This window comes from Macaca mulatta, chromosome 19 (genome assembly GCF_049350105.2).
Source record: "Macaca mulatta isolate MMU2019108-1 chromosome 19, T2T-MMU8v2.0, whole genome shotgun sequence".
Classification (NCBI taxonomy): domain Eukaryota; kingdom Metazoa; phylum Chordata; class Mammalia; order Primates; family Cercopithecidae; genus Macaca; species Macaca mulatta.
In genome coordinates this window covers 55,402,688-55,423,966 of record NC_133424.1, presented here as the reverse complement: position 1 = coordinate 55,423,966, position 21,279 = coordinate 55,402,688, and the positions used below count along the sequence as shown (strand labels likewise).

The 21,279-nt window shown below is 44.1% G+C and overlaps 1 protein-coding gene across 2 annotated transcripts; it reads left to right on the top strand.

The window, feature by feature from the left end:
- Positions 1-1,503: 1,503 nt before the first annotated feature.
- Positions 1,504-20,643, top strand: LOC114669789 (pregnancy-specific beta-1-glycoprotein 2-like). Of its 2 annotated transcripts, XM_077983121.1 has the most exons (5): positions 1,504-1,645; positions 2,860-3,219; positions 11,491-11,769; positions 15,332-15,583; positions 20,167-20,643. In XM_077983121.1, exons 1-5 carry the CDS (start codon positions 1,582-1,584, stop codon positions 20,262-20,264), a joined length of 1,053 nt encoding a protein of 350 aa, XP_077839247.1. In that variant the 5' UTR covers positions 1,504-1,581; the 3' UTR covers positions 20,265-20,643. The 2 variants fall into 2 exon arrangements, with proteins under 2 accessions (XP_077839247.1, XP_077839248.1); XM_077983122.1 differs by lacking the exon at positions 11,491-11,769 and having other exon boundaries at positions 1,582-1,645.
- Positions 20,644-21,279: the final 636 nt, after the last annotated feature.

The window sequence follows — 21,279 nt, the reverse complement described above, 5'->3', positions numbered from 1 at the left end:
CCCTGGGCTCAGTTAAAAAGACATCTCCTAGGGCAGCGCTGGTGCACGGGACACCACACTGCGCGCCTTCCCCTCGTGACCTCCCTCCATCCTCATCAACTCTTTCTGTCACTGCTCCCTAAATGCCCGCCCACGCTCCATCTGTCCTGTTCTGTGGGGCATCCCAGGCCAAGCCTAGTGCCGACACAGAACACCGGCTGCCTGAGGGCCCACAGCCTCCCCGGGAATCGGTCAGGAACCCTGTGACCTGCTTGCCCGCTGCACCTGGTGGGGCCCAGAGCGCGTGTGATGGTCACACACAGGCACCACATAGGATGTGGCCACCTACCCCCGGCTGTCCCTTGGGAAACAGACCTCTCCTGTGTCCCTGCTGGGAGAAGGGGGTATTATTGCTCTTTGCTCTGAGAACACAACTCACCCCCACCCGCCTTCTCAGGTGTGAGCGACGTCCCTCCAGAGAGGCTCTCTGGTGACTGCCTGTTCCTCCTCTACAGAGAGCATCTTGGCCAGGTGAAAACCCTCAGGACAGACCCCTGGGTATGTCAGCACATGGAGGGCTGAGCCCATCACGGCCACGGAGGAAGTCGGGATGAATCTCTCCAGCTCTGAACCCCTGCTCTGTCCCAGGCTCCCCTTCCTGTATCTCAACGAGCCATGTTCCACGGGGTTCCTGGGTAACGTCCCACTTCCTCCTGCACCACCACGGGGAAGATGTGGTGACCACAGGACAATCAGACGGCAGGGAAGAGAGGACACCAAAGATGGTCAGGAAGAGATGAGAAACACATCCAGCAGTCCTAAGGGAGCAATAGAGTGACTGAGAACTGTCCTTTGACCATGGGAGTCACAGCCCCCACTGAGCAACCAGCACAGGCCTCTCCTCCCAAGAGGCATGAGAGACTCACCCTGCACACCTCCAGGAAGGACAGTTTCCTCTGGGACACCCAGGTCATGAATGTCCATCCTTGGAAGTTGCAGCCAAGCTAGACACAATTAGAGAAAGGAAGGGTCCCTGTCACCAGGCAACACACAGCTCACCCACAGCACAATGTGGTGTCCCTATAACAGGGACCTGATGCAGCTCCAGCCTCCTGCACTGAAGGGGAGAGCCAGATGGGGATGAAAGAGGGCAAGGGGTGTGAATGTACACCCCGACCCAGAGCCACTGGGTCAGCAGGAGGCTGAGGCCCAGAACTGTGCTTGCCCAACCTACAGGATATGTGACTCTGTGTGTCTGTGCGCGCCTCTTTTTTGTGTATGTTTGTGGTTTTGCACATAGTGTGTACCGAGGTTTGGTGACAAAATCACTGCTGAAAAAGGTAGAGGCCTCCACAATTCCCAGGGACTTGACACACAGACAAAAGGAAAAAGAGAAGGAGGGACAAAGAGGCAGGACTGAGAGGGGAGGGGATAGAGAGGTGTCCTGGGCTCAGACCCCGCCCATAAGCCTGAGAAGTGCTCCTGCCCCGGGAAGAGGCTCAGCACAGAAGGAGGAAGGACAGCACAGCTGACAGCTGTGCTCGGAAAGATTTTGGATCCAAGGTCATCTCCACAGAGGAGAACACACAGGCAGAAGAGGCCATGGGGCCCCTCTCAGTGCCTCCCTACACACTGCACATCACCTGGAAGGAGCTTCTACTCACAGGTGAGGAGAGAACTTCCTGGGAGAGGACAGGAGGAGGAAGCAGAATGATTGGATGGGGTCTCCTGGAGAGGATGGAGTTCTAAAAAATAAAATAAGCCAGCACTTTGGGAGGCTGAGGTGGATGGATCATGAGGTCAAGAGTTCAAGACCGGTCTGATCAACACAGTGAAGCCCCGTCTCTACTAAAAACAGAAAAAATTAACCAGGTGTGGTGGTGTCCTCCTGTAATCCTAGCTACTCAGGAGGCTGAGGCAGGAGAATTGTATGAATCTGGGAGGCAGAGGTTGCAGTGAGCCGAGATGGCGCCACTGCATGCCAGCCTGGGAGACTGTATGAGACTCCGTCTCAAAAAGAAAAAAAGAGAAATAAATAAAGGAAAGAAGGCTCTGTTGGAGCCTGGATTGGGGATAATATACCAGAGAGAGACAGGGTCACAACAGGAAAATCACATTTAAGTGGAACTGGTAATAGGTAGGAAAATCTCAAGTGTTCTGTTCTCCTGGTTTAGCATCACTGGCCACCATATTTTGAAAAATGATAATAATAACTATTATCAGATGACACTTCAGATGAAAATATAAGCAGGACATGAAACACTGTCCTCAGCAAAAAACCTCAACAATTGGGGAAAGAAAAAAAAAATCCTTGGCTTGGAGGTCCCTGGGAACCCTCACATCTGCAGGAGTCTGTAGCCTGTCCCAGGCGCTGGGGTGTAACCAAGATCACTAACGTCCCTGTCCTCATGGAGCTCATGCTCTCATGGGCAGTAAGGCAGACATGCAAAGAGATCTGGAATGTGAGGTCAGGTGTTGACAAGAGCTCCAGAGGGAGCAGAGAAGGGAAAGATCAGAAAGGGAAGATCCAGGGTCTCTGAAGGAGGTGTCAGGAAAGAAGTCTAAGGATGCCCTGATGTGAGCAGGACCTGAGGGCAGTGTGGAGGAAGCCATGCAGACCCCTGGGGAAGAGGATTTCAAAGAGAAAAATGCCGAGGTCAGAAGTGTTGGATGAATGGGGGTCGTGCTGCTGACCTTGACCCAGTAGGACAGTAGGACAAAAACACACACACACACATACACACAAAAAGGGGTGTGTGTGTTTGTGTGTGTGTGTCTACAAGGCTGATGATTGAAGAGATCTTCTCAGGACCCAAGGCCCCATCTTTTCATCCCAATACATAGGTCTCAATATTGACTGATGCTCTCTCCACCTCCTAGCATCACTTTTAATCTTCTGGAACCCTCCCACCACTGCCCAAGTCACGATTGAAGCCCAGCCAACCAAACTTTCTGAGGGGAAGGATGTTCTCCTACTTGTCCACAATTTGCCCCAGAATCTTACTGGCTACAGCTGGTACAAAGGGCAAATAATAGACCTCCAGCATTACATTACAGCATATACAATAGACACTGAAATGATTGTACTTGGGCCTGCATACAGTGGACGAGAAACAGTATATTCCAATGCATCCCTGCTGATCCAGAATGTCACCAAGAATGACACAGGATCCTACACCATTCAAATCACAAAGCGAGGTGAAGGGACTGAAGGAGTAACTGGACATTTCACCTTATACCGTGAGTGATTCCACATGATCCCTGGGTGTTGGGGGTTGGGGGTCCCTTCTACTTTGCACACACAGGAAGGTCAGGCCTGGACGGTGCCTGTGTCCCTCTCTGCATTATGTCCCATGTTGGGGTTTTGGTATTTAGTGCAGGACACACACAGAGGAGACAAACCTCAACAGATCAGAATTCCTTTCCTGCCTCCAGACCCTGCAGACACTTGCTGCACAGGAAGGACAGTCTGATGGGGGGGTGCTCAGCAGGACGAGATCAGTCTCAGCCAAGCACTTCATGTCCTCTTCATAAACTTGACCCTGAGAAAGACCCTGGAGAACTGAGTAGGGCTTTGCCTAAGAGGTCCCTTGAGATACTCTCAGAAAAGCTCAGCCCTAGAGACCTCAACCCCAGACCGCTGTACCCAAATCCTTACTCCAGATAAAGCTGAGGAGCCTGTGCCAGGGCTGGGTTGTGGCAGGGCTTACTGGGACCAAGGATTCACCAGCTGTCTGAGGACTGTGTCTCCTGGAGCTGCTCACTGCCAGGGCTCAGCCTTCAGAGCCTCATCTGGGCAAACACAGAGCTTTCTTCACCTGAGACTCAGAGTGGAGAGGACAGAAAGACAAGCTTTGTAGGCCATCAGTCAACTGCCTTGTGAGGCTTAGGACACTCCATAGAAAGTCTAAAGTCCCCAGAAGCAGAAGCAGAAGAGAGAAAATGTACCTGGCAGCAGCTTGTCCACAGGGATCTGACCTAAAGGTGCTCTCTCATGGAAGTGAATAATAATAAATGCTGTTTGTGTGAACACCTTCACTGTGCCAAGCATTAGGTCACGTGACTGTGAAGAATTTACAATTTATTCACAGATAGCATGAAAAGCCACAGTCCATTTGCCATTTAGCTTATTTGACTGAGAGAAAACAGAGGCACAGGAAGGCACAGTCACTGAACCAGAGTCACACAAACACAAAAGGCAGATCAGGGTCACATGAGGTCTGTCTGCAGCCACAGGCCCATCCTCTCCTCCACCAGAAGTGAGGGATTACTGGGTTCCAACGACCCCATAGTCATTTATTGGCTCAAATCCTCTCTTCTTAGGCATCCAAACCTCAGAGGAGTGAGAACAAATGGTCAGCTGATTAGTCTGTTCTCCAAACTAAATCACCTGCCTCAACCGTCAGAGTCAGTGCAAAAAATGTCCAGGCCTCCCCCTGAGATCTTAACCCCTATCACTGAACCTGAAATCCTGTTTCCCAAAGTGTCCATGTCACTGGCTTACCGGACAAAGGACAGGACCTTGTTTTCTTTCCCCACCCACACCCTGCACCATCACGGGCCCAGTGAGAGACACACACTCAGGTGCTCTCACATAACAAATGAAGGAATTGAATGAAGAAATGAATGATCCATAACCTCTTTAGAGACTGGATCTCAGATGCAGAATCCTAGTCGGTCTAGGTCACACCTTTCCCTTGTCCTTCAGTGGCTGACACCCATCTTTCATCCCCCCACTACCTCTTGCCCCTAAAGACACCCCACCTCTTGTAAGTCAAAACCCTTTGGCCACTGGAGGATTTTCAGGGCTCCCTGGTCCTGGACTGTGGAAATGGGGACACCTAGTCCCTGGGGTCTCTGACGTCACTGTAGCCCCCACTGTTCACTGCCAGGCTGTCTCTGCCTCTCTCTGCTTCTCTGTGTCCTTCATCTTCCTCCCACTTCATTCTAACTGGCAAGGCCTGCCCTGCACAGCTTCTTCCTCCACCCCTAGGCCTTCCCCAGACACTCCCTCTAACTAAGCTGCCTTCTATTTCCTTCCTGCTAACACTGTGGAATTGTCCACCTCCCAGGTAATAGGAAAGGCATAGAAATGACCTGGAGTTTCCACTCCTACCAGGCTTCATCTCGAGCCAATGTCCGCAAGTCACTAAGAGAATTAACTTCCACTGTATCCCCATCCAGGGCTCTTTCCTGTTGTGAGGCTGATCTGTGCACAACACTGTGGGACAGGGATAGGCAGCTCCTCCATCCATTCTTATAATTCCCAGACCTGTTCTTCTGGCCTCCTGCACAAACAAAACCAATTTATCCAGATGGTGATTTGCAGTAACGAAATATTTTAATGACTCCAAGTCTGCCAAATAGGAGGACGGAGGTATATTATTACTCAAATCAGCCTCCCTAGTGGATCAGGGGTTAGAGATTTTCTCTTTTTTTAATTAAAAAATTTTTTTAAAAAATATACTTTAAGTTCTAGGGTACATGTGCACAACGTGCAGGTTTGTTACATATGTATATATTTGCATTGTTAGTGTGCTGCACCCATCAACTCGTCAGCACCCATCAACTCGTCATTTACATCAGGTATAACTGTCATTGCAACCCCACCCCCAACCCCTCCCTATAATAGGCCCCCGTGTGTGATGTTCCCCTTCTCGTGTCCAAGTGATCTTATTGTTCAATTCCCACCTATGAGTGAGAACACACGGTGTTTGGTTTTCTGTTCTTGCGATAGTTTGCTGAGAATCATGGTTTCCAGCTGCATCCATGTTCCTACAAAGGACATGAACTCATCCTTTTTTATGGCTACATAGTATTCCATGGTGTATATGTGCCAAATTTTCTTAATGCAGTCTGTCACTGATGGACATTTGGGTTGATTCCAAGTCTTTGCTATTGTGAAGAGTGCCACAATAAGCATATGTGTGCATGTGTCTTTATAGCAGCACGATTTATAATCCTTTGGGTATATACCCAGTAATGGGATGGCTGAGTCATATGGTATTTCTAGTTCTAGATCCTTGAGGAATCGCCTTACTGTATTCCACAATGGTTGAACTAGTTTACAATCCCACCAACAGTGTAAAAATGTTAATATTTCTCCACATCCTCTCCAGCACTTGTTGTTTCCTGACTTTTTAATGATTGCCATTCTAACTGGTGTGAGATGGTATCTCATTGTGGTTTTGATTTGAATTTCTCTCATGGCCAGTGATGAAGAGCATTTTCTCATGTGTCTGTTGGCTGTGTGAATGTCTTCTTTCGAGAAGTGTCTGTTCATATCCTTTACCAGCTTTTTGATGGGGTTGTTTGTTTTTTTCTTGTAAATTTGTTTGCATTCTTTGTAGGTGCTGGATATTAACTCTTTGTCAGATGAGTAGATTGCAAAAATTTTTTCCTATTCTGTAGGTTACCTGTTCACTCTGATGATAGTTTCTCTTGCTGTGCAGAAGTTCTTTAGTATAATTAGATCCCATTTGTCAAGTTTGGCTTTTGTTGCCTTTGCTTTTGGTGTTTTAGACATGAAGTCTTAGCCGATGCCTATGTCCTGAATGGTAGTACATAGGTTTTCTTCTAGGCTTTTTATGGTATTAGGTCTAACATTTAAGTCTCTAATCCATCTTGAATTAATTTTGATATAAGGAGTAAGGAAAGGATTTAGTTTCAGCTTTCTTCTTATGGCTAGCCAATTTTCCTAGCACCATTTATTAAATAGGGAATCCTTTCCCCATTTCTTGTTTTTGTCAGGTTTGTCAAAGTTCAGATGGCTGTAGATCTGTGGTAGTATTTCTGAGGGACCTGTTCTGTTCCATTGCTCTATATCTCTGTTTTGGTACCAGTACCATGATGTTTTGGTTACTGTAGCCATGTAGTATAGTTTGAAGTCAGGTAGCGTGATGCCTCCAGCTTTGTTCTTTTGACTTAGGATTGTCTTGACAGTGCAGGCTCTTTTTTGGTTCCATATGAACTTTAAGGTAGTTTTTTCCAATTCTGTGAAGAAACTCATTGGTAGCTTGATGGGGATGGCATTGAATCTATAAATGACCTTGGGCAGTATGGCCATTTTCACGATGTTGATTCTTCCTATCCATGAGCATGGTATGTTTTTCCATTTGTTTGTGTCCTCTTTTATTTCACTGAGCAGTGGTTTGTAGTTCTCCTTGAAGAGGTCCTCTACATCTGTTGCAAGTTGGATTCCTAGGTATTTTATTCTCTTTGAAGCAATTGTGAATGGAAGTTCATTCATGATTTGGCTCTCTGTTTGTCTGTTACTGGTGTATAAGAATGCTTGTGATTTTTGCACATTAATTTTGTGTCCAGAGACTTTGCTGAAGTTGCTTATCAGCTTAAGGAGATTTTGGGCTGAGACAATGGGGTTTTCTAAATATACAATCATGTCATCTGCACACAGGGACAATTTGACTTCTTCCTTTCCTAACTGAATACCCTTTATTTCTTTCTCTTGCCTGATTGTCCTAGCCACAACTTCCAACACTATGTTGAATAGGAGTGGAGAGAGAGGGCATCCCTGTCTTGTGCCAGTTTTCAAAGGGAATGCTTCCAGTTTTTGCCCATTCAGTATGATATTGGTTGTGGGTTTATTACAAATAGCTCTTATTATTTTGAGATACGTTCCATCAATACAGAATTTATTGAAAGTCTTTAGCATGAAGAACTTTTGAATTTTGTCCAAGGCCTTATCTTCATCTATCGAGATAGTCATGTGATTTTTGTCTTTGATTCTGTTAATATGCTGGATTACGTTTATTGATTTGTGTAGGTTGAACCAGCCTTGCATCCCAGGGATGAAGCCCTCTTGATCATGGTGGATAAGCTTTTTGATGTGCTGCTAGATTCGGTTTGTCAGTATTTTATTGAGGATTTTTGCATCGATGTTCATCAGGGGTATTGGTCTAAAATTCTCTTTTTTTGTTGTGTCTCTGCCAGGCTTTGGTATCAGGATGATGCTGGCCTCATAAAATGAGTCAGGGAGGATTCCCTCTTTCTATTGATTGGAATAGTTTCAGAAGGAATGGTACCAGCTGTCAACATTAGACAGCGATATTCAAGGATAGTTTCAGAGGCACAGGACTAAAAAATCAGTACTGCTGATTGTTTGGGGATGGAATCACGGGGGCAGAGGGAAATGATCTGTTTGTAGTTGAATCTGACTCTAGGTGGGGACCACGTGACTGGCTGAGCCATTAGTCATGGGTATGGATGAGATCAGCGGGTTGCCAGAATGCAAAGAATGAGAAACATCTCAAAAGACCAATCTCAGGTTCTACAATAGTGATGTTATCTATAGGAGCAATTGATTACGAATTTTGCAAACTCTGGGCAAATGATATTTGAGCAGTAAGGGATTATAGAAACTGTGCCTACATTTTAGCAGAATTCACTGCTCTCCTATAATCTTACTCTCACGGTCTTTCACCAGTTTTGCAAAGGCAATCCCTGAGCAAAATAAGGGTATTGGTGTTATGGAGGAACTATTATCATTGTTTCTTCAAAGTTAAACCATAAACTAAATTCCTTCCATGGTTAGCCTGGCCTATGTCCAGGAATGAGTGAGGACAGCCAGCCTGAGACTAGATGCCAGATGGAGTCAGCCATGCTAGTTTGCTGTCACTGTTGTAATCTTTGCAGTGACTCACCAGGGTGTCAGAGGCTGAACAGGCTTGTAGTCTCCAAAGCCCATGGGCTGATTTCACCCATTTCACTCGTGACTCCATCCTCAGCCTACTATGGAACTCGCATTCTCCAGTCACTTTCTAGAGACTTCAGGTTTCCTGTCAGGCATATAAGAAGGTTGAAATTTGTCACTCGGTTCTAACAGTAAGTAAACAGTTGAACAAACTCAAAAGTCCACAACTAGTTAAAATACCTCAGAGATGGCCAGGCATAGTGGCTCACGTCTGTAATCCCAACACTTTGGGTGGCCGAGGCGGGCGGATCAAGTGGTCAGGAGATCGAGACCTTCCTGACGAACACGGTGAAACCCCATCTCTACTAAAAATACAAAGAAATGATCTCGGCGTGCTGGCGGCTGCCTGTAGTCCCAGCTACACGCGAGGCTGAGGCAGGAGAATGGCATGAACCCGGGAAGCAGAGCTTGCCGTGAGCCAAGATCGTGCCACTGCACTCCAGCCTGGGCAATAGAGCGAGACTCCATCTCAGAAGAAAAAAAAAATGCTGTTAGAGAAATGAAGAATGCTTTTGATGCTTACTGGTAGAATGCAAACAGCTTAGAAAAGAATCCCTAGCTTGAGGATGTGTCAATAGAAACTTCCAAAACTGAAACAGGAAAGTTCAAAAAGAGTAGGTGGAAAAAAATGGAGCAATATATTCAACTTCATATTTATCATTTTGTATTGACAATAGCAATTTTTAAATTTTGTAGGTATGGGACAACTACCAAGGCTGTAACATTCACATAATGGGAATACTGCTGGGTTCGGGGACCTGTTGGAAGTGGCCAGGGGGTGCTATCTGATGGTTTTCCTGCCTGGGCCACATTCGATTGTTTCTTCATGATGATGCCATTTTCATAAGTTGGGATTCTTCGTGTGGGGGACACATGACCCAATGACATCTCACTTAGACTCTTCTTAATTCACACAAACTTAAACTCTAGTTGTATTTCCTGAGGTTGAGAGAAAATGAAAACAGCACTTCACATACCTGTTTTGGGCTCCTCCCCATTTTTCCTAACTCTGCACAGAAATTAGAAACAGGGAGTTCCTTCTATATTTACTAACATAACACACATAACTTCTTTTAATTCAGCATCATTCCTCCCTTTATGTAATTGACACACTGACAAGTTCTGCCCTTTTAACGGGTCTCTTTCTACTTAAGAACTTGCTAATTTCAAATCACCTCTGGCATCTTTCTTTGAGCATAATGTGATCTTGCTGGAATTCACCCCACACCTAAACCTTAATTGGGTATCAAGAGAAATACTACTACCAGCAATTGATCTTAGATGTTTGGACAATCAGTAAAAATTTCCACTTATGACATTTTAATGTTTCCTTCAAATTTTGTTTTGTTTTGTTTTGTTACTAGAGTCACACCATAACATGAGGTCTAAACGCCTGACAACTTTTTATGGGAAAATTACAATATTACAAATTGAGCATCCCAAATTCAGAAATCCAAAATCTGAAATGCACCAAAATCCAACACTTCTGACCACTGATGTGGTGCTAAAAAGAAGTGCTAACTGGAGCATTTTGGATTTAAAATTTTTCAGATGTGGGATGCTAACCCAGTGCATCTACTGCAAATATTCCAAAATAAAAAAAGCTGGAACTCCAAAACATCTGGTTTTAAGCTTTCTGCATAAGGAACACTTTATCTGTATGAACTATAGGTATGAAGATCTACAGGAGATCTCTGGAACCTCCTCATCCTGCATAACTGAAAGCGCACACCCGTGGAACAATGCCCTATTCCCCTCACCCCAGCTCCTGGAAACTACTATTCTACTCTCTGATTCACTGGAATCCACTGAGATTAGGTACATAGAGTAGTCAAACTCACAGAATCAGAGAGTAGAATGTCTAACGACAGAAAGTATCTGCAAGACTTCTTCCCAAATATTGGTCTAATAGCCACCAAACACATATGGTCCATGAGGGCCAGACTTCCATCATCAGTTCATGCTCGCGCTTTCCACGAGTCAGTTCTGCATTTGCAAACATCCACATGTATTTCTAGAAAGATCCACATGGTCCTCACCTGCCCTCTACAGGGGGAAGGGAACATCATGGACACAGGACAGGGAACATGGTCTTGGTCCAAAGCTATCAGCTCTTGCCTGTCCCCTTCACTCTTTCTAGGTCATTCCTTGGACTCTGCTCTATCTTTAGAGGTCACTGGCTCAAGTCAGTCACTATGAGACAGCTGGGAAAACTGCCCCACCTTGTTGCTCCACTCCCTGATGACTGAATTGACCTCCAGGCTTGACTCTGGTCTCCCCTGTGTTATTTCTGCTGAAGTACCCAGTCCCAGGCCAGTTTTCCCACTACCCAAAGGGTTTAAGGACAATGGGAAGTTCCATCATCCGTCTCTAGGATGCCCTTGGAAAGGGAAGCTGCAGAGAAAACATACCTTGGGAGCAAAGTAAGACTGAAACTAAGAAGATTCTAGCACTGCATGCTCCAGGTGAGGATCACAAGGTGGGCCAGGCAGGCAGTTGGAGAGGGAGGGACTCAGAGAGGCACCAGGGGCTCTGACTGCTGGACCCATGTTTTTCCATGATGCAATGATGCTGCTCAATTCACACTGGAGAAAGTCTGTGCTTCTCCCACATACAGAAGGCAGCCTCACAATCTCTGAGCCCTCAGATTGCCATGCATGTGTCTTGTAACACACACTCCTGCCATGGATTTTTAAGGACTTGGGTGGGCTGAAGTGGGAAATGCCATCTCTGATTGAAAAATGTGTTTGGAGGAATCAAAGGTGCCACACAGGACAATCTTCTCTCTGTTATCTGCACAGTGGAGACTCCCAAGCCCTACATCTCCAGCAGCAACTTAAACCCCAAGGAGGGCACGGAGACTGTGATCTTATCCTGTGATCCTGACACTCAGGATGTAAGCTACCTGTGGTGGATAAAAGGTCAGAGACTCCCTATCAGTCGCAAGTTGCAGCTGTCCGAAAACAACAGGACCCTCAGTCTATTTGGTGTTACAAAGGATACTGCAGGACCCTATGAATGTGAAATGAAGAACCCAGTGAGTTCCAGCCGCAGTGACCCAGTCACCTTGAATCTCCTCTGTGAGTATCTTCTGTTCCTCTGTGAGCCAGGCTGCCATCCCAAATACACATGGCCAGAGGCCAGGCCTCCCAGTCCCTCTCAGGTGCAAGTACAGAGACCCTTCTCCCCGGACATCAAAGCTGGCCATGAGTCCTAAGAGTAGGCTTAGGCTTGATCACCAATGGGAGAGAAGAGGCTGCTCCTGTCATGGGAGACTCAGGGTCCACAGTTTATGATGGGAGAAGTAGGTGAATGTCTCAGGCTCCTGATCAGTGAACACAGCAGGGATTTGGCTGGGACTTCAGTGTTGTGACTTAGCTCACAGGGTCACTGTGGCCCTTCCACAGACCAGGATTTTCCCTTCCCTCTGACAACATCAGCTGTGATTTTATTTTCTTTGCTCCAGATGGCCTGGAAGCCGCCACCCTTTCTTCTTCATACACCTATTACCATCCAGGGGAACTCCCCAAGCTCTCTTGCCTCACAGACTCTCACCCACTGACAGAGCATTCTTGGCTGATTGACAGGAAGTTTCAGCAAACAGCACAAGTGTTTTTTATCCTCCAAATCACTAAAACATATAGAGGGGTGTATGTCTGTTTCATGCATAACTCTGTCACTGGTGGAACAAATCTCATAATCAAGAGGATCATAGTCCCTGGTAAGTGGATCCCTGAAGCACTGGCAATATGTTTTCCAGTGAAGTCTATCTGGCTATCAGGGAAGAACCACCTGCCCTCTGCTAATGGAGAGGGAAAATCAAATACCCAGGACAGGGAATATGTTTCTGCTCGAAAACCACGAGCTTTTGCCTGTGCCCTTCACTCTTTCTAGATCATTCTTTAGACTATACAGTAACAATGAACAATGTGAAAGGAAATTCAGAAAAGAATTTCCATTCTCATTAACATCAAAAGGAATAAAATATTTTGGAATAAGTTTAACCAAAAAGGTCTAAGGGTTATACCCTGAAAACTACAAATCTTTTTTTTTTTTTTTTTTTGAAACGGAGTCTCGCTCTGTCGCCCAGGCTGGAGTGCAGTGGCTGGATCTCGGCTCACTGCAAGCTCCGCCTCCCGGGTTCACGCCATTCTCCTGCCTCAGCCTCCCGAGTAGCTGGGACTACAGGCGCCCGCCACCTCGCCCGGCTTGTTTTTTTGTATTTTTATTAGAGACGGCGTTTCACCGTGTTAGCCAGGATGGTCTCGATCTCCTGACCTCGTGATCCGCCCGTCTCGGCCTCCCAAAGTGCTGGGATTACAGGCTTGAGCCACCGCGCCCGGCAAAACAAATCTTTACTGAATGAAATTAAAGATGACATCAATATGTGGGAGGATATTTCATTTTCATGGATTGGAAAAATGAATATTGTTAGGATGACAATACTACCCAAAGTGAGCTGCAGATTCAACACAACCCCCAGCAGAATCCCAGAAACATTTTTTTTTTTTTGCAGAATTACAAAAATCTGTCCTAAATCTGACCTGACAGGCTCTTACTGATGACTGCCACAACAGAGACACTGAGAAAAAATGCAACCATGGAAAGGTGGAAAGTGTTCATGACAGAGAAAATAGCAATCATTATTTCTCACATCCCAAAGCCTTCAAAAACATACAAGTGCAGCATGGCCAGTATGGAATTGACCAAATACTAATCACCAAGCTAGAAACGTTGTGAGAAAAGAAAGGGGCAAGAATATATTTAGCCTATCACCTCCCACTTTTGCTGACTAATGTGATGCTGAAAAGAAATGCTCACTGGAGCATTTTAGATTTTGAATCTTTCAGATTTGGGATGCTAAACCAGTAAGTATGTGACAAATATTTCGAATCAACAAATGTCAGAAATCCAAAACACTTTTTGTCCTAAGTCTTATGCATAAGAAACACTCAATCTGTGTGAACTATAGGCATCGAGCTGTACAGCAGATCTCTAGAACCTCCCCATCTGGCATAACTGAAACTGCACCGCGGTGAACAACTTCTGATTCTCCCCACTCCCAGCTCCTGGCAACCAGCAGTCTCTTCTCAGATTCACTGTGGAATCCACTTACATGATGTCCCTTGAGTAGTCAAGCCCATGGAATCGGAGAGTAGAGTGTCCAATGAAAGAAAATATTTGCAAAATTTCTCCCCAAATTTGTCTCATATCCATCAAACACGTATGGTCCATGAGGACTAGATTTCCAGAAGTTCATTCCCACCCTTTCCACCAGTCCGTTCTGCATTTGCAAATGTCCACATGTATTTCTGGAAAGATCCATTTAGTCCTCACCTGCCCTCTGCAGAAGGAGAGGAAACTTAAAGAACCCAGAACAGGGAACATGGTTCTGCTCCAAAGCCACCAGCTCTTGTCTGTTCCCTTCACTCTTTCTAGATCATTCCTTGCACTCTGCTCTATCTTTGGAGGTCACTGGCTCAAGTAAGTCATCATGAAACATCTGCAGAAAAGTGCCCCACCTTGCACCTCCACGGCCTGATGACTGAACTGACCTCCAGGTTTGACTCTGGTCTCCCCTGTCTTATTTCTGCTGAAACATCCAGTCCAGGCCAGGCTTCTCAATGTCTTCAGGGTTTCAGGACAATGGGAAGTCCCATTATTACTCATCTCTAGAATGTCCTTAGAAATGGAAGCTGCAGAGAAATCACATCTAGGGGGGCAAAGTAGGATGGAATTTGGAAGGGGCCCAGCAGTTGCACATTCCAGGTAAGGAACCCAAGGTGAGCCAGCCAGTCAGCTGATTAGAGAGGGACTGGGAGGTGTATCAGGGACTGTGACTCCCACTGATGTATCTATCCATGACCCAACACTGCTGCTCAATTCACACTTGAGAAAGTCTGTGCTTCCCTAAGACAGAGCAGGTGGCCTCACAGTCTTTGAGCCCTTAGATCATCATGCATCTGTCTTGTGACACACACACCAGCTATTGACTTTCAAGGACTCGGGTGGGCTGAGAGGTGGGAGATGTTAACTCTGATTGAAGGATTCCTGTGGAGGAATCAAAGGTGCCACACAGGACAATCTTCTCTCTGTTATCCACACAGTCCCAGGTTAAAGAACCCGGTGAAAACAGGATCCTCATTCTAGGCAATGTCACAAGAAATGACACAGACCCCTATGAATGTGAAATATGGGACCAAGTTGATAGCACCCCCAGTGACCCAGTCACACTGGATGTCCTTTGTATCTTTGGTTTTTGTGTGAACCAGGCCACCCGCTAAAATCCAAATGAACACAGGCCAGGCCTCTCAGTCTCTCTGAGGTCCAAGTACAGACACTTTTATTTCTGGACACCAGGGTTGGCCATGACTCCCTGCCCTGGAAAATCCTGGGTATGCACAGCCTTAGATAAAAATATAAGGGGAAGAGATGCTCTTGTCATGGGAGACTTGGAGTCTACAGCCTGTGATGGGAGAAACAGGAGAATACCTCAGGCTTTGGCCCAGGGAACACAGGAGCCGTTTGGCTGGGCCTTGAGGGTGTGTCTTGGCTCAGAGGGACACTATGTCCCTTTAAGAGACAAGGACCATCCCCTTCCTTCAGATGACATCACCTGTGACTTTATTCTCTTTACTCCAGATGGTCCATACATCCCCAGCATTTTCTCATCCCCCTATTACCGTTCAGGAGAAAAACTCTACTTGTACTGCTTTGCGATCTCTAACCCACCGGCAGAGTATTCTTGGACGATTAATGGGAAGTTTCTGCAATCAGGACAAGAGCTCTCTATCCGCGAAATTACTACAAAGCATAGCGGGCTCTATAGTTGCTCCGCTCGTAATCCAGCCACTGGCAGCGAAAGTTCCGCATTCAAGACGATCAAAGTCTCTGGTAAGTGGATCCTGAATCAGTGGTAATAGGGTTTTAGGTGGAGTCTATCTGGCTTTCAGAGGAGACCCAGGAAAACATTTTAATTCCCAGCCTGTGTCCCATGGGCAGAAGCAAATCCTAAATTCTCCTCCTGAACCCTCCCAATTTGTCTCTACAGACTCTCTTCTCCTTGTTTTACTGTTTTCTCATGGCTGACCTTGTGTCCAGTCTGAGAAAGGTAGGGAGGGGGTTTTGTCAGCCCTGAGCCCTATGTGATGGAAGAGGCTTCACAGAGGGACAAGAAGGAGAGTCCTCAAGGTCAAGTTGCTTCTCGCTGTCACCAACACATCCCTTTCTGTCACGTCTTTATTTTTTTTCTCTACCGCATGATCTACAAGGAGCATCAGAGGCTTTGAAACAAGCTCACATTTTTCCCCCAAATGAGAGTAGGAAACCCCTTGGATGAGAGAGGAGCAGCTCAGACCGCTCCCTAATCTGCTCCGGGCTTCTCCAGTGACTGGCCCTGCCTGACTCCACCTGGTGTGGGACCAGCATGTGTGGAGAAAGAGCCCTGGTGGCCTGTCCTGAATTCGGCTAAATCGAACTGCCAGTTGATGTGAAGGCTAGGCTGCAGGGAAATTAAAGGAGAGGGAGCCTCAGGGCAGACTCTTGAGCTGTGTCCTGGCTCTGAAATCACCAGCTGTATGAGGCTGTGGGCACAGCACGTGGGACACAGCACAGAGGACAGTGAGTGATGCACACTTGAATAAATAGGGAGATTCACCTCTGGGGCTCTGCATGGCAGGAAAGGGGCTATGCCAAAAAGTGTGTATTTATAGAGTGTAAGACTACCAGGACACTTTATATATATCCAATATAAGGCTTATCATTAACTATTTCTAAGTGTGCAATTTAGTGTTGTGTAACCATCACACTATCCATTTCCAGAACTTTTTCCTTTTGCCATATTAAACCTCTGTACCCAATAAACAGTAACTCTCACTCCTTCTCCCCCTATCCCTTAGCACATACCATTCTACTTTCTGTCTCTATGTAACTGGCTATTCTATCTTTTATAAATGGAATTATAGAATAATTATCCTTTCGTGTCTGGCTTATTTCAGTTAGCATAATGTCTTCAAGGTTCATCCACTTTGCACGATGTATTGGAATTGTATTCCTTGTTAAGTTTGAATAACATTTCGATGTATAGATACACCTCATTTCCCTACCCACTTATCTTTCAATGGACTTTTCCATTGTTTCCATTTTTGGCTATTGTGTGTAATGCTTCTCTGAACATCAATGTGCAAATATTTGTTCACATTTCTTTCAGTTCTATAGGGAGTATGTCCAGAAGTGGAATTGCTGTATCAAATGGTAATTTATTGTTTAAATTTTTGAGAAACAGCCACACCACTTTTTACAGTGGCTATAACATTTTCCATTCCCATCAGCAATGCACTAGAGCTCCAATTTTTCCATCTATTTGAAAACACTTGTTGTTTTGTGTTGCTGTCATTGTTGTTTATCAAAGCCATCCTAAAGTGTGTGAGGTGGTGTCACATTGTGGTTTTGATTTGATCTCTAAGTATTCGTGATGCTGAGGAGCTTTGCTTGGGCTTATTGGATATTTGTATATCTTCCTTGGAGAAAACTCTATTTTAATCCTTTGTTCATTTTTTAATTGGGTTTCTGGATATTTGCTGTTGTTGACTTGTAGTTTTTTGTGTATTCTGGAAATTAATTTCTTATCACACTTATAATTTGGAAATATCTATCTCATTTCATGGATTGCCTTCTTACTTTCTTGATACTGTTCTTTGATTTATAAAAGGTTTTGATTTTTATGAAGTCCAATTTATCCATTTTATTTGTTGCCTATGCTTTTGTTGTTACAACCAAGAAATCATTGTGAAATCCAATATCATGAAGTTTTTATCCTGTTTTCTTCTAAGAGTTGTATAGATTTTGCTCTTACATTTAGATATCTGATCTATTGTGGGTTAATTTTTGTATATGATGCTAGGTAAAGGTTCCACTCATTCTTGCCCTTGGATATCCAGCTTTTCCAATATCATTTGGTGAGAACACTGTCCTTTCCCCATTGAACGATCTTGGCACACTAGATGAAAATCATTTGGCCATATATGCAAGTATTTCATTTGGCCATATATGCAAGTATTTCATTAATTTCTATGTCCACTTTTATGCCAGTACCACACTGTATTGGTTACTGGGGCTTTGTAGTAAATGCTGAGATCAGGAAGTGTGAGTCTTCCAGCTTCATTCTTCCTGTTCAAAGTTGTTTGTCTATTTAGGGTCATGAGTTTCAATATAAATTTTAGGATGGATTTTTCTTTTACTGCATAAATGTCACTGAGATTCTGAGAGGAATTATATTGAATCTGCAGCTCACTTTGAGTAGTATTGTCCTCCTGACAATAGTGAGTCTTCTAATTCATGAAAATAAAATGTCTTTCATTTTATTGATGTTGTCATTAAGCAATATTTTACGGATTTCAGGTATAATCATTTCACCTCTTTGGTTAAACTTATTCCTAAGCATTTTATTGTTTTTGATATTAATACAAATTAAAATTTTTTTCTTAATTTCCCTTCGGATTGTTCATGGTTAGTGTATTGAAATACGACTGATGTTTGAATGTTGATTTTGTATTGTGGAACATTACTGAATTCATTTATCAATTCTAATAGGTTTGTCCATCTTTAGGATTTTCTAGATATAAGTTCAAGTTATCTGTGAACAGAAATAATTTTACTCCTTTCTTCCAATTTGAATGTCTTTTAAAAAATTCTTGCCTAATTTTTCTGACTAGACCTTTCAATACTACATTGAATGGAAGTGTCCAAAGCAGCAACCTTGTCTTGTTCCTGCTCAAACAGGGAAAGCTTTCAGTCTTTCTCCATTGAGTATGATGTTAGCATTGGGTTTTTCACATATTACCTTTATGTTGAGGTGGTTTCCTTACGTTCTTAGTTAGAATGTTTTTATTATGAAAAAATATTGAATTTCATCAAATGCTTTTATTGATTCAATCTTATTACTAATTATAGTTCTATTCATATTTTTGTGTTTTTCTAGGAATTTGTGTATTCCATCTGGGTTATACAATTTATTGGCATACAATTATTTACAGTAATTTCATAATCATTATTTATTAGAATTGGTAGTAATCATTTCATTTTCTGTTTTTTCATTTTTACTTTTCTTTTCTTATTTTTTTTTTTGAGAGAATGAGAGAGAGCCACTCACTCTGTAGGCCAGCCCAGGCTGAAATACAGTGGTGTGAATATGCCTCACTGCAGCCTCAACCTCCTGGGCTGTAGAAATTCTCCTTCTTCAGCCCCCCAAGATACTAGGACTACAGATGCATGCCACCATGCCCAGCTAATTGGTTTAAAAATTTTTTTTTGTAGAGACAGGGTCTCCTGAGGTTACCTATGCTGGTCCAAACACCTGGCCTCAAGAAATCCTCCCATGTGACCTTCCAAAGTGCTAGGATTAAAATATGACCCACCATGCTTGGACTCCATTTTCATTTCTGATTTTAGTAATTTTAATCTTCTCTCTCTTTTTCTCAGTCTAGTTAATGGTTGTCAATTTTGTTGATTTTATTTTGAAGAATCAACTTTGGTTTCATTAATTTACTGTATTCTTTTTCCATTTTCCATTTTACTTTTATCCACTCTAATCCATATTGTTTACTTCATTCACTGTGCTTGGGTTTAGTTTGTTCTTCTTTCATATCCTGAAGCATGAGAGAGCTTGCTTCATACGATTCTTTTAAAGGTTTATTGCAGTCAATGAAACAAGATGCCACACACAGACGAACCAACTTCAGCTGCTATATTACTACTATCGTCATTAGTCTTGAGGTCTAATAGTCCCAGAATGAAATCTCAGATCCTCCTATTAGTAGCCATATGACACCAGGAAAGTTTTTACACTAATCTAAGCTTCTGTCTTTTCATCGGCAATATGGAAATAATATGTAACTCACAGGGTTATCGTGTGAATTAAAGGAGGTACAGGTAAAGTATTTAGCACAGGGCCTGGCACATAAGATGTGCCCCTCAGCAGTACCTATTTCCATATATATATAGAAAAAGAGGTAACACATAAAACACTAGGACATGGTTACTGACTGCTTGTGGGAGAGAAAGGAAAAAATCTAAGTGTAAAGAATCAATCCTGGTTTTTTTTTTTTTTTTTTTTTTTTTTACCAACTGAGATGCATCCAGGATAGGACTAGACAAATAAGATAAATTATCAGGGAGGACACCTGTGAGGGAATGTGGGGCAGGCATGAAGGTAGTGTGGGAGAACCCACAGACCACTATGCAAAGCTGACTCCCGTGAAAAAGAAAGGGAAAGAAATTTTAGTTATCAATGCAGTTCTAAGAGAGTTTTTACAAGGCTGATGGGGAGTCCTCCAACCAGTCACACATTAGAGTTAAAGAGAGCCTCAGAGAACTAGGCTTGCTTACACGCCCTTGCTGCAAGCCTGTGGGAAGGAAGCTTTCTGTGCAAAGGAGGTGGTGAATTTGAAATGCGCTGACCTGGGCCTTCTGTCAATCAGGTCCCTGCCACGGAGACCTGGCAGGGTCTCATTCACGGCTGCCACCACAGAGACACTGTGAAAAAGATGCAACCATGAAAAGTTATAAAGGTGGATAGTTCTACTGACATAGAAAATAGCGATCAGCCTTTCACACATCCGAAGTCTTTCTGAAATATCTGAGTGCAGTAGATAATTGACAGAGGACTGATAAAAAACCTAGAAACAAGGTGAGAGAGGAAAAAAAACTGCAGGAATATAATCATCTCCCATCAACTTTCCAACAGAAATAATGCTTTCCTTGAAGAAACAATTATAGACTACCTCATGTTACATGCTGGTTCCTGAGGTTCCCCCCTGTAAAGTAACATCATCTCCATTCCTTGTTTTCTTTTCTTTCCATGACAGCTTCTTCAGGAAGAGGACATCTATCCTGGCATTGATCCGACATAGCAGCCGTGATGTCATTTCTGTATTTCAGGAAGACTGGCAGGTATGATGGCCTTTTCTCTTGTACCGCTTCCTGCAGGCTGACTGCCATGCTTGGGAGAGGGAAAAGACTTATTGGCCTGTATCTGGGACTGGATCTCCTCCTTCTTCCACTAAACTGCTGCTTCTCAGCACTAATTCCTGCAGTTCCCTTTCTCCCTGGCCTTTATGCTCCCTCCACCCCAATGTCTTTTAGCCATAATTGTCTCGTTTATTTCTCAGATTCAAATGAGAAACACAATTTCACATTGTGAAACCCTCTTCATTATTTTTCACATCTCTCAATAGTGTAATTCTCTCCATTTCCATTAAGACCAACCACTTCTCAAAGTGTTGCTTGACTTCTTGTGTCCAGACTTTGAAACCTTCCTTGCATATGACTGCCTCATTACCTTTCTAAAATCTAGTTAATTCACTTAATCAAGAATCTCCAGGGGTCTGCACTAGCCTATTTGGTAAGTTCACATTTCTTCTATTTACTAATCCTTCTCACTTCCTTTACCTCTACTTCCTAGTATAATTCCTCCATCCTAATTAGAACTGTCTTCCTACACATCTCCGCCCCTTCACCCATATAGACATAAAATTCTTAGTTCCAATGCTATGTCTAAAAACGGGGTGAACTCCCCTCCATCATCTGCACTA